Genomic DNA, 14,365 nt, shown 5'->3' on the forward strand with positions numbered 1-14,365 from the left:
GTGTACGCATTGTTCTTGCAGCCCAGGTAGCTCGTAGATGCGGGCTCTCTCTCCTCTCGCCCCCCTTCCATCACCCTTTTTACTTTCTTAGCGTTGCATGTAAGCCTCGCCGGTCGGATTTTGAGAAAAAAGAAAGTTTTGAAATTAGAGAGTTGATAATTATTACGTATTTTATAAGCAGCGTAATCACCGCACTTGCAGTGTCCTCAATGATGCCTTCTAACTCGATAAATTTCGAGCGAGGTGTTTTTATACGACGCTGCACGCAATTGCCCTTAAATTGACTGAGACGATTGATTGCATCGATTGGTCCCGCATCTGAACCACCCTTCGCGTCAAAATATGTCTATCGAACTCCGTCTCTGGTGACTAGATAATTTTCTTTTTTATAAGTTAGACGCATTTGAAATTGCAGCACGATTAAATCCGATTAACGAGGAAGTAAATCTATTGAACGATCGAACATAACATGACCTTTATTTTCTCGTTTCTCAGAGGATAAGGCACAAATTCGCAGCTAAAAAAATATATGATTCAATAATTTGTCCATCATGTACGATGGAAAATTAAAGAATTCCAACTTGTCCACGTCTCCCATCGATAAGAGATGCATAAAAGGAGGACAAGGTGGAGAGAAAGAGAACGTTTATGTAGCCTACGCCTTTTACTTACACGTGTTGTACAATATTTACCTACACCCACCATAAGCATATAAGATCGGGAGAGAATTGCTTTCATAGGAATAATGTGTACATAAAAGAAAAACGGTTGGCGATTTCTAAAAAAAAGAACGGAGGTCAAGGTTTAGTCCGTCCCCCTTTCCCTTCTCCCTTGCATATTAATTATTGAGAATACGCGTTCTCAATGCAATCTAATTCATGGCAATATTTATTAAGGGATTCTAATTCGGATATATTTTCGGATATACTTTCGTTTTTGTTGCCGCTCGAAAAATCAGTTTGTTCATGATGCTCAATATAGATTAGTGCTTTGTCAAAATTAATTCGTGTAGCAATAATACACCCTTTTTGTACTTCGCAAATTAATTAGTTCATAATTAATAAATCTGTATCGCATTCGCTTGTTAAAGCACTAACCGAAACCCTCGCTTTTTTTGAATATATGTATACGCTTTAAACTTTATTTCTGCATGAAAAGCGATATCAAGTTTCCAGCACGTTACTCGTTCATTTACTTTAAATATGGCTGAAAACAAATTTTTTAAATAGTACTATGCGTATAGTATGATGAAAAACGTTTCAAAAATCTGGCATTGTAATGTTTCTAATTATATCTATAACAATAAGTCACTTGAAATTTTATTTTATGTATCCAAATATCGTTTCTTTTTCGATCCCACCGAGAAATCGTGAAATAAAAATATCGCTTTATTTATATAAAAGACAAAAACTCGTGAACTGAAACAGAAATCGTAAAATAAAGCTATCTCGTATTAAGAAAATGCTAGAGAAAACGATAACGTAAAGACAAGTCCATCATTGAAGAATCGAGAGATAAGGGATAGACTCGCGAATACCATTTACAAGCTCGATATGAACAAAAGATGCAGCCAAGGGGGAGAACGTAGCTATATATTGTGGCAGGTCGAACGTGGACGGGTGGACGGGAAAGTGTAATTTCAGTTTGAAACAGGAACGGGAGAGGCCGACCCACATCGAGGTTTTGAGTGTTTGTACTGCTGACGCGGCAATCCAATCCAATCCAATACCCATAGCGAGTAGGTACCCCACTGTAGCCACGTATATACGTACATATATGAACGAATCGTCTTTCTTTCTCGAGCCTAGATACCTTTCCGTCTGGCCTCCAATACAATTTCGAGCCTCCGGCTCGAGCCGGCGGAAGTTCCGTCTCTCGTAACTGGACGCACGCCATTTTCCCCCGTTTCTAATGATTCTCCAGTCACTCAGCTGTACGTGGCACCGATGATTTATTTTGGACAAACGTCGATTTTATTGTCCCTGGATACGTACTAATTATGTTTACTTGGTACATAGAAAAATAATCTCTCTCCAAGGGCAATTGAACTACAAAATATTCCGCGATATATCGCGTAATTATATTTATTTAGAAGTTTAGCACATTAATAGAGAAGTTTGAGGGAAGTTCTTTAATTTTGAATCTCTTATACAATACCTTGAGAAGAAAAATATTTCAACTATTTCTCTAAAACGTTATAACCAGAAAAGAATCCCTTCTCTTTCCCGCCGTAAAAATAAAACTGTTCTTAAGTTATCTATACTTTGCGATCTTAGTTTTTCTTCACTTGAAAAACATTTTCGTTATAGAGATTACAGCATTAATTTAAAAATATTGCAGAAGTTTTCGAAAATGTAAAATTGTTTAAATAATTAACGCGATAAATTTCGGCGAATATATACCGTATGCCGAAGATCTAATTACCTACCTACCTGAGCACGTACTTCGGTACATACGGAACATAGTTCGGTACGTATGAATTTGGTTCGCGATAGGGTTGAAACGAGTCGAGCAACGCCAGCGCGGGCCGACTGTAACGGTGCGTTATTATCATAAACGCAACAATAACGAGGGATGATCCGACGTGTAAACTGTTAAACCCTCCTTCCTTTCCCCTATCGGAGGCTGTGGGTGAGGATTACCGTTGGGGGTCGGAATTGTTGGGCGCGGGCCGCATGGAATCTACGGGGGATGTTATTGTTGCCACGAAAGAATGAGAGGAAACGACGGGGTGGAAGAGAAAGGGTAACAGATTCTCCCTTTCTCTCTCTATCTCTATCCGTCTCTGTCTCTCTTTCTTTCTCTCCCTCATAGATACGGTAGGAGTCTATAACTGGTATTCAAACGCGTGAGATCGCCCCTTCGGCCTTCGATGATATCGACGGTGTTTGCCGACTCCTATTACGAGCTCGATTGCACCAAACTATACGATTATCGTGCGTCAGTGATAGCCTTTGTACGCAACGGCCGCTGAATCCCCGGGGGTTAAAGAGTTACGCCACTTCGCGCGAATGCCGCTGGCGTCGAAGTACGTGGTACCGCGGTGACAAAGCGACGATAGCACCGAGCGAGAAATCGCCGGACAATACAGAGTGTTCTCTCGGGCCAAGCCCCGACGCCTCCTTATTCGAACCCGCGAGTTCTCCGGTCGATTCTTGCGTCGATTTTTCTCGCGGGCGAACACCGAAGATTGTCGTCTATCGTCGTCCTCCGATTTTACACGCCGCGCATCGTATAATCGAGTTCCAACTTAAAGTTCCGTCAAAGTAAGCTTTGATATTAATTAACTGAAGAATGCACGCGCCGCGTGCGCGCGCGCAATCAATTCAATTAAATTTGACGTCCCGCCCGTAGCGACACATCAAACAAACGCGATGCTTTCTCTTATTCCGGATTCCCCTCTGAGCGCAACCGTAAAGCCAGCGACCATCTCGCAATTCGAAACGCGGCTCTTCGAGGGCTATGAATATTTAAACGTGGAGGAGTCGCGGATCGGCGCGCGGCGACGCGCTGTTTTGTCCTTTTGTCAGCGCTATCATTACATCTCGCTACCAATTTTTCTATATCGACTCGCGAGAGAGATGCGCGCGAGGGCCCAGGATATCTGACGTTTTCGAGGACGGCAATATTGGAAATGTTTAAACCGAAAGCGATATAAGCATTGAGATACCGTGCGTGCCTACCCCGCTCTCTCTGCCCACTCGTCGAAGCGCGCTTTCGAGAATCCCTTATTAATGATGGGTCTGGTAGCGCTATTATGACGTTTCACGGCGCGGGCGAGTGCTTATCCAGTGACGTTACCGAGTCCTAACGCGCGCTGCATATTATTTGGGAGCTAGGGACACGCGCCGGCACGCTCCTATTCATCTAGGCGGCTATATTGCGCTCGCCCGACCCCCTTTGCTCTCCCCCCCGACCCCCCCTTGCGCGCCCCGTGTTAATTATTGAGAATAACTACGCGTTCTCGACGCAACTAATTCGTGGCAATATTTATTAAGGGGTTAAAATCCTAAGCCGGATATACTTTTCGGGCCTTTATTGCCGCTCGGCTATTTCCATACGCGCAAATATATATGCGGACCTCTTCCCCCTTGCGTATAGCTAACGTGCCCGCCTACATTTGTTTCCAGGTTATCGGAGCGAGTACCAATCGGGATCGGGATCGGGATCGGGATCCGGATCGGGATCCGGATACGGCGGTTACAACAGCGCCGGTTCGAGTCATATGCGTGGACCATGGGGATCCGGTTATACTGGCATGCGCCAGTCGAATTACCCGCCTTCGGAGTATCAGCATCATCGTAATCATTACGATAATCACCGTCAGCAATCCTTGCGGAACAACAATTACCAGAACGCACAGCATGGCTACCACAGTCAACGAGGGGTATGGTTTTTTAATTTTTATCACATCCCAATACGCGAGCTATCAAAAAGAGAATTCTTGATGGAGGTCAGATAATATGCTCGCTAAATTAAGTAAAAAATATCAAATCAAATATGGATTGGAAAATTGAAGTTAAGAGTTAACGTATGATAAAATCGGGGAAAAAGAGATCGAAATTAATCTTTACCCTCGTTTCATCATTTAATCTAAATTGTTTTTCGATATTTTTCTAATTTTATTGTTAATTGACTAATTGTGAATTTATTGTAAATGTGACTTTGAATTCAAAAAGATAAAGAAAGTTTGAAAATCGTTTTGTAGAATAAAGAAAACTGTAGCACTATTAAAATAGCACGATAGCTTTAGTCGAGATGTTGCTTATCTCATGTTATAGAATTACTCGTCGACTCGAGGAGGAGGTGGAGGAGGCCACCGAGATGCATGGCGACGATCGATGTAGACGTTCAAGTAAGAGGTCGACTAATTTTGTCGCACGTCACATAATAGTTATAAGAATGAATTCTGCAAAGAATCACCACGCATAATTATGTCTAATTAAGATTTAAGGATCATTGTCAAAGTACGCGTTCTAAAAGAGAGTGCGTTAATTCGTAAGCAGTACAGAGAGAGAGGCAGGTCGGAGTACTCGGTGCAATAAAAGCGCGATTATCGGCGGCAGCGTTCTCGAGCACCGCGTTTTTTGAGTACTACATTCCGAATGCTGCAGGACACGGTATTACGGAACTTTTCGGAATGGATTCCGATTAGGATTGTTTATTTTCTGGATTTCCTTTGTGTTTTCTAGAGAAAAGCGGAATAATTCCGATCGGAATCCATTCCGAAAAGTTCAGTAATACGTGTCCCGATGTCTTTTCTAACGTGATGACATAATTTTCAGAAATATTTTTATTTCTAATTTTGTGGAGGACGTGTAAAAAAATATCAGTGTTTAAATATGCATGCAATATGCCTCGAAAGTCACGAGGTTTTTGATTATAAATTTGATGGCAAACCTCGAAGAAAATTTTCTGCGAAGTTTTGTCCTGGCAACCATCATCGTTGATTTTTTAGATGTCACGACAACGGAATGACAATTTTATTAAAGTACAATTTACTCGAATTCACTAGAAAAGGAAATTTTAGTGTCCACGCAATATCTATGTTTTTTCTATCAAATTTTCACTCTAAAACATTCCATTATATCGGAAAATTCGTAACTGAGAGAAAACCCGCAAAACCTGGTATAGCATACATATATAGGTATCTGCTACACTTGTCGAAAACGATCCATGATGTAAAAGATAATTCATATCACGAATTAAAGCCACGTCACATGAAAAAAAAACGTGAGCCAAATTTACGCAACAAACGATCAGTCTAGTGCTGTCAAGAATGACGGATTAAATTGTATAAAAATACATTCGATCACGATATTTTTATTAATTAAGTTATACTTTGTTTTCTTATTTACTATGATCTTTTTAAATAAACCTTTAAAATAAACAGTACATTGCATGATAATGATACATCAGGTATCGTTTTTGTGTTTATAGTTGTAGAAGCCTATCTCGTTTGAATTTAATTCAATCGGACGTTTTTCGTCGCTTATTTAATCAGGTTGAACGTTTATGGTCGCGCGGTTGTAGTTATAACCGATAGGATTATTCGTATCTGGCGATTAGAACGGGTACGTTGACGAACGTATAATTTGTGGATTGTATATTAATGGTTAACGCAGTGAAATATTGGCTGAATTAGGGGTACAAGCGCCGTCGCATTGAATTTCGCATGCGAAACTGCGGCGCGCAGTGGCGCGTGCAAAATGCAGTGCCGGAATTTAGCGATACATCGATGTGACACCGATTAGCCAAACAGGCATTCGGAATTTCTCACTCTGTATTGAAATACACGATATTTCCTTAATGAAGGCTGAGCAATGATTATTTACACTTGTCCATAAATTCCTACACTTTTTCCTACATTCCTCGCAATATCGCAAGTTCTAATATATTAATCCTCAGCAGGTATTTGGAATCTTTTAGATTCCTTATAATTCCATTGCTTATAATTAATAACGGATATAAAAAGATGTAGCCTTATATAAGCCTGGAAAATAAAAATAAATAAAAATTTCAGGTAACTTAAATAATTACCGATATTAATTTTTTTCAAAAAAAAAGTTGTGCAGACAATTTAACGAAAATTAAATTCGTGAAAAATACATCGCTCGGTATTTAGACGGATAGAAGAATCCTACTGTCCGTTTTTACGTTATAATTTGATATTTTAATTCTTTTTAGCGACTCTTTTTCGGTTAATTAGGAATTTATGGACCGATAGATTTTTCGGATTATAAATCGCGTATACGCTGGAAGGACAAAGACGCGTCTCTTCGCACGGCGTTCGACGTTATCGCGGTTTCGTTATTGTCCCCTTGATGAATTAAAGCTCTATCTGCACCGAGATCTACCCTACGCTAGTAGTTGCGGTCGCTTATCGCAGATACGCCGCGCTCTCTCGATTCCTCTCTCCATTGTCCGGAACTCTCTGAGCGCGGCGGGGCTTGCATTGTCGAATATAAGTCGCCTCAACGTGCTTATATTCGCATGATTGTTGCGCGAATCTGATTTGGAAGGAGACCGTAGAAGGGGCGTTAAGAGCTTTAAGAATTTACTCGGAAATTTTTGTGAACTTCGTAGAATCTTCATATAAAATTTTAGTCTACTTTTAGTATTTTTTTTTCAGTACATACATAATTTCTTATACGTATAATATTCATACGGAACTTTACTAAGACGTTATGGAGAATTCGTAAAGATGCGCGGAATACAGAAGTTAGAGCCGCACGCGGCAAACATACCCATCAGATTCCGACGACAATATACTCGCGAATTTCGATGATGCGCGCAACGAGAAGGTAAGAAGAAAAAGGAGACGGTGAGCAGAAAGAGGAACTTCGGTGCGCGTAACTAGAGGCGGCCTGTTGGGCGGTTGAATCGCGAAGTAGAAGGCAGTGAGGACTCTTGGGCGCACATGGAAAAGAAGGTCCAGGTGCGCCCTCGCCTCACGCGATCGCGTATGACCGCACATCGAAGTTCCTCTTCTACCTTTTGTCTCTTTCTCTCTCTCTCTCTCCTCCTCGTTCCCTTTGCTCTTTTTCTCTCCCCTTCCTCTTCTTCTCTCCGCGTTCCCGTCTCATTTCATATATGTACGCGCGCTCGCGTAGGAATACGCACGAGAGAAGCGTGCGTACGGCGCATTGCCGACTAACGTAAAAACGCGCCGTGACTACTCGTGCACGGACGCAGGCATCTAAAGCTTGAAGAACGTAAAGGGGGGCCTCGGCTGAAGAGCCGTTGCGCGAAATGGATGGTGGATGTAAATGCCAAGTAGCCAAGTGCACGCCGCCTGCGGCTTTCTTCTACCTTCCCGCTTCGCGTTCCCTCTCTCTCTCTCTCTCTCCTTCTATATTCGAGAATAACGCTGTGCCACCGTTTAATAAGCAGGCATTGCCCGAGAATCGTTTGTAAGACGGGATGCGAGACCGCGCGGAAAGATCAAGCAGCTGCCGATAATTCTTTTTATTTTTCTCACTTTTTTTTCATTGTTTTTTTAAGTGGCACGACTGCAGCGGTGCGACGAAAGACGCTCCTTCTCGGTTTTCTCCGAGGTTCGATTATACGCTCCGTCTTCCAGAGACACGATTCGCATCGTCTTCGAAAAAATTTCTTTTATCGCGGTCCTATTTTTGATATAAATCGCCACAATCCGTATTATTATCTTCCTCTGTATTTTTAAGGTTGACATCTATAATACGAAAGCACTAATCGCAGTTCACATCCGTTAGCCCAGAAATATTCCCCGCAATTTTGAACACAATTAAAAACACGAGCGCTTTTAATTAATATCGTGACGAGCACAGAAACGAGATTTTCGATTTTGATTTTACTTATACTACGTATGCACGTAAAGCGAATTAAGATGAGCGGAAGAGAAGAACACTCTCGCTGGTAAAAAGACCGGTGGCGGTTCTAGTGTTGAACAGAAATAGACCGACTGAAACGAGAGGGACGTTACACGCGATATTTAATATCGCTGTCAACGTTAATACGACCGTCAGATAATGCGGCGCTGAGGAGGACCCGTGTGCATCTCGCTGGGGAAACCGGTGGGTGGTCGGGTCCGCATGACGGGTCACGGAAAGGTGAGTGAGCCCCTTCGTGAGCGCATCTCGTTACCGGCGACGAACCGGGGACGGGCTCCATAAGCACCGCGATGACGCAGCACCAGCTCCTGGTTACCTCTGTCCATTGTTCTCCCCGCATTTCTTCTCAGCTCGTGTTCAAGTGCTCGAGAGCTCAATCGCTACCCACCCTCGAAGCCCGGATCCCTCAGCGTCGTACTTTTAAACGTACCCTCGCGCGCGCGAGCGCGCGCGCACCGTATACAAATGTCGGCTTCTATTCGATTTCGCGCACAAAGCGGCCGGTTCAGCACAGTCACCGCGACAGATTCGTCAGATTCGCTCTACGAATATCTCCCGTCTCGAAATTTTTCGTATTTAATATTGTCGGTTATTAAAGAATTTAAGAGCGAGCTATAGGCGGATGAGGGTAGTGTTTAACGGACAATGCGGAAAAATATCTTCGAAAGTAATTATCCTACTAGTCGGTACCTTACAGTACTGTCATTTAAGATTTAAAAAGCAATAGTTCTCTCTTTTTCTCTCTCTCTCTCTCTCCCTCTGAATTAATTTGCATTTGATTTGAATTAGGATTTTATTGCATAAAAATATTCCATGAACCACCCCTGGCGTTTATAACGTGACTTCATTTTCGTGACATGTTATTTTCATTTATCTAGATTTTCTATTATATTGATACACGCAGATTTCAAAGAAATCAAATTATTAATAAAAAATGTTGAATTATTAAATAGATGCTATAAATGGTTAGACTAAAATTAATATGATGCTATATATGGTGTATTTTTAATAATATATGTAATTTATAATTATTTGGATTTTTATTAAATTAGATGGTCACAAAACGTCACGAAAATTGAATTATAAATATTATGTTTATTCACGTGACATATTCATCCGAAAAAATCTCGGTTCAAAACGCGAATAACACAATCGTTATGCAAATTCAGAACCGACACGTTCGCACCCTTTGATTTCGCGAAGAAACCGCTCGATCGGCAAATCGGCACGAATAGTAAATAATACAAGCGAACTGACAAATTTGTACTATTCACGCAATCACGCATAGTCTTAAAAAATCATGAATAAATACCTGGTAAAGTTGTCCACTCCGTGGTTGTTCCGTCGTCACCCGATGTCTCCCCCGACGCCTCCTCCTCTTCTCAGAATCCTTCATCGTTACATTCACACACAGCACAACACTCGCGAAAATATAGTTAATTACAATTATTGATACAAATTGTAATAAAATAATCGCGACACTTTCTACGGCATTCCCGTTTAAATGATTTCGTTTTATTACGATAGAATAATAAGAAAAAGATGCGAAAAGACTGTAGGAAGCTGCAATCCGCCTGATATTTGTAACGTTTCACAAATTGAATCAACGAATTTCGAATCGCGAAAAGTTTCAACGAGTCATCGATATAGAAACTAGAAACGTTGTTGAAACGAAAAGCACCGATATAAAAATGAGTTTATACTGTGTGCTTCTCAAATATCAAAGGGATTAATGCGTTCAAAAATTAAACCGATCGCTATGTTGCTCGAATCGGAATCAATTCGAGAAATACGCGTTACATTATTATTAAACAGCCAGTTTATCACGGCGTTTCATTAATTGATTTATTTAATCCGTATTATATTATTCCGCGTTATCGATCTCAAATGCCGAGTAAATTATATTATACATTTAAAATGATGAAAAATTCGAAGTCTCGCGTCGCGAGACACGTACGAGTTCGAGCATCATTATGGAATTAATAATCGTTTTAATTAATTAGCCAAACAATATATTATAATCCCTGTGTCTTATTATTTCGATTTCAAATGAGTAAATCGTGCAAAATGTCTATTTTGATAAACGAAACACAGTTTTGTTCATAAATCTGTGACTGCGCGAGGTGAGAACCATTTTTCGTAACGGTTGTAAGATTTATGGCGTTCGGTATCATCTCATTCTTATCGCGCTCACGTTTCGAAAAATAACGCGAAGATACGCGGAGCGTCGCGCGCCGCTAGCTGCTCGCTCGAGTGTCTAAGGCCGAGTGATAACGCGTCGACCTTGCGTGTCGATAACAAGGCCGCGTTCCACGTACATACTCTCACCCCCACCCATACAGTTTCGGTGCCAAAATAATATTCAACGTATATCACGGAATAAGTAAACGCTAAAATAATCTATCCGTTGCGTTTTAAATATTCCTCGCGATGAATGGGCCCTTATTTTCGCTTTCTCTCTCGTAGACTGCTTAATGACTTACCCGTATCTTACAATTAGATATCTTAATTGTTATAATAACCGGTTTATCTCGCGATTTATGTAGTTCGCGCATTTAAAGATTCATGAGTGGTCATCGATCACTTACAACAGAAATTTCATACGATTTATTCTTTTAAAACCGAATAAGAATTAAAAATTAATGCTTCGTGATAATAACGAGTAATAATTATTTTTTAAATGTTTTAATTTAAATATATATTACATCGCGCTTCGGATTTCTCGCGGATTTAAATGTAACGGATTTAAAGAAATGTCTTTTTAATACGTATTTATTTAATCCGTATATTACTCTGCGTTATCGATCTCAAAATGTCGAACAAATTACATTTAAAACGATGAACAATTCGAAACGCGTTGCGAGACACGTACGAATTCGGTCGTCATTAAACAACGATTTTTTTTTAACTATATATAACGATATTTCTCGTACATAATATTTTTTCAAGACCTAGTAAAAGAAGCAAAAATCTAAATAAATTCTAGCTAATTAGTTCTCTAGTTTATTTCTTATAATAGATTATTTGGAAATAATAGACTTATATTATAAATCCGGCTTCTCCGCTAATAAGCTCCGAATCTTGCGAACAGTTCAAACATTAGCAAATCTAGATTGTTTTTATAACAATAAGAATTGCCGTGCGATCATCGTATTATGATAATTAACGCGCGCGCGACTGTAATTAATCTTTTTTTCACGAGTGTTGTGACAGAAGAAGAAGGAGAGAAGGAGAAGAAGGAAGAGGAGAGACCTAGGAGGCATCGGCGAAGCAACTATCAGGTAATTTATTCTTTATAACTTGCGGTATTAATTATTCCTGCGTGACAGCGCAGTCATCCTGCATCATAGAACTGCGCGTATCAAATGATCATTTCCTTCAATATAACGCGTAGTATATTATACTATTTATCAAAAAGAAATACGTGCAGTAGAAATATTGAATGTTAAAAAAAATTCCTGATATAATTCAGTTTTCGTTAAACATCGTCATTCTACGAAAGTATAAGTGAAGAAGAGAAAAAAATGAGACAAAAAAGTATCATCAATTTTTTACAGTTTTTAATTTTTAAAGTACTGAGGTTTATTTTAATTTTCTGCTGACATATATTACAGCGCTCTTTAGACATTTACGATTTTATAATAAATACAGATGCCCATGCATGGGGAAAATGTACACAATCGGAGGAGATCGATAGTTATTATTCATAATTTGTCAATTTTGAAAATTGGCCGCTTTAGATCAACGATCATTTAACCCTACGTATCCCTGTATCCCTGAATTGATGTCGATATCGCGACAGGGGGTAAGATAAATCTCCACTTTCGTTAGTATCAACGATACAGGCGACTGGTGGTTGAATGGGAATATCGAGGCAGCAAAAATATCGATACTTCGGCAGAGCGTGGTGTTAGCTCCCTATACTTTTTCGGCCTATCTAAATAATCAATTCGATCGATAGAGAGAGAAAGAGAGAGGAGATTGCGGATACCGAACGCCGACGGGCTGTGTGCCGCCGCGACGCAGGGCATCGCGTCTGACTCCCATCTCGCAGGCCCCCCCGCGACGTTTCCCGCGCAGGGCATCCGCCCGTCGATAATGTCCCGCACCGTGTTACAGGACAGGGCCCCACCTGCGAACCCGCTCCCGATCCGCGGTTGACCTGACCCCCCGTGCGAGAAAAGGGGCCCCACCGCGTCGACGACTCCTTGACTCCGGCCGGTCCAGTCTCGCGGAAATAACGACACTCTCTCATTCACGGAAAACGCCTCCGAATACCTTCGCTACTCGTCTTCGTCATGGGGCTCGGGGCCCGCCGTCGCCCCTGGTGGGCCGCAGGCGCTCCGTGTGTGGGAACCGCGCGCGATATTATTCTCTCTCCGCGCATTCGTCGCACGTTCGTCGAGTGGCCTCTCGTCTCTCTCTCTTTCTCTCCCTTTCCTTTTCTCTTTCTCTCCGGATGGGTCCGACACGTTGATGGGTACATACGCACCCTACGTTCGAGCACAGAGAAAAGGAGAGAGAGAGCGGGAGAGAGCGAGAGAGCGAGCGAGCATTGGCATAATTTGACAAAAGCCGCGAGTGCGCAGCGCACCTCTGTGCCAGCCGCTCGATAAACAATGTGCCATCGTGTACGCGCCAATGGAGCCACGAGTGCCACGCCAGGCACAATGCCATCTTATGACATTTTTCGAACCAACCGTCTTCTCGTCCTCGTCCTCGTCCTCGTCGCCATCGCCGTCGCCGTCGAGCCGTGGAGCTTAATCGCTCGTTAGACAGGCGACGGGCTTTTGTGCTCTCGCAACTGTTTTTCCGATTGCCGCCTGCTGGCTGCTGCTTGCCTCGCTTGAATCGGCAAGAGGGGGAGGGAGAGAGAGTACTCGATCCCGCGGGAGATTTCTGCATGTTCGTTGAATTTAGATCCCTTCAATGCGACCCGATCGCTATAACGTTTATTTGTTCGTTTATGGAGGGGGAGGGGGTGAGGCGACTTTCGCGATAGCAAAATAAAATTACAAGAGCGTTGCATATAAAAAACAAAGCTTCCTCTATGAGGAAACAATAATGATGATACTTTTCTAACAATAATAGTGATGATATTAATAAGAATTATAGTAATAGGTGAAACACATAATTAATGCGAGATACAGACTATTTAAATTTCTATGTAAATGAAGAACGAAAATGAGAGAAAGAAAAAATAGCTATACTTAAAGAATTAACTTAAAATTAAAGAATAGGCTGTTCTTATTCTAATAGGATTTATTGTGAAAAAGCAATGACGTTATCTCAATCAGTTCGACGAGTTATTTTTATATCATAAATGACACCTGTTTCATTTTCGTATAATTCTTCCATTGTATTATAATCATATTATCGCATTACAATCACTCGGAACCTTGTATGAAATGACATTAATTAAATTCTAATAATTATCAAACCTTGCGCCACGTTGCAGCATAATCATAATATACAAATAGTACAAATCGTGACTACAATGCACGATCATTGCAGAAATATTATATAAAAATGAGATAAGTGTGTATTGTCATCGAAAAAGAACTCGAGTGATCGTACTCGTTCGGACAAATACAAGTGCGCGCTGATCCAGCTTCCGCATTGAGAGAAAAGAAGTTTGTCATCGCCATAGATTCGTCACGATGACGCAAGAGATGCGCCTCGCCGGCGAACTGTCCGTCTCCGCGATGTCCAGGATTTTAATCAACGGGGTAGTGTCGTTTCTGCGACCTGCCGACTCGACGTTGCTATTTTCGGCAACGTCAAATCAATCGGGATCGCTCAGAACAATCGCTCGTCTCGGCGGCCGAAGAGTCTCGGTCAGTAGGTGGAATGTCCCGAAACGTTTTGTCTCGTCCGGAGAAAGAGAGAGAGGGAGAGAGAGAGAGAGAGAGAGCGTCCCTGCCACCCACGCCGGGTTCGTTCTCGGGGCGTATCCGTGGGGCGTTTACCCGGCGGTGGAGTAGGGGATCCAT

The 14,365-nt window shown here is 41.6% G+C and overlaps 1 protein-coding gene across 1 annotated transcript in view; it reads left to right on the top strand.

The window, feature by feature from the left end:
* Positions 1 to 6,314, top strand: part of LOC112452302 (5'-3' exoribonuclease 2 homolog) — a 29,679-nt gene extending 23,365 nt beyond the window's left edge. Inside the window, exons 16-17 of the mRNA XM_025012427.1 lie at positions 4,131 to 4,387; positions 4,782 to 6,314. Of these exons, the coding sequence (XP_024868195.1) occupies positions 4,131 to 4,387; positions 4,782 to 4,847 (323 nt within the window). The 3' untranslated portion in view covers positions 4,848 to 6,314. The remainder of the gene's footprint in view (positions 1 to 4,130; positions 4,388 to 4,781) is intronic.
* Positions 6,315 to 14,365: the final 8,051 nt, after the last annotated feature.

The sequence above is a fragment of the Temnothorax curvispinosus genome, unplaced genomic scaffold (assembly GCF_003070985.1).
Source record: "Temnothorax curvispinosus isolate PA1 unplaced genomic scaffold, ASM307098v1 QBEX01003210.1, whole genome shotgun sequence".
Classification (NCBI taxonomy): domain Eukaryota; kingdom Metazoa; phylum Arthropoda; class Insecta; order Hymenoptera; family Formicidae; genus Temnothorax; species Temnothorax curvispinosus.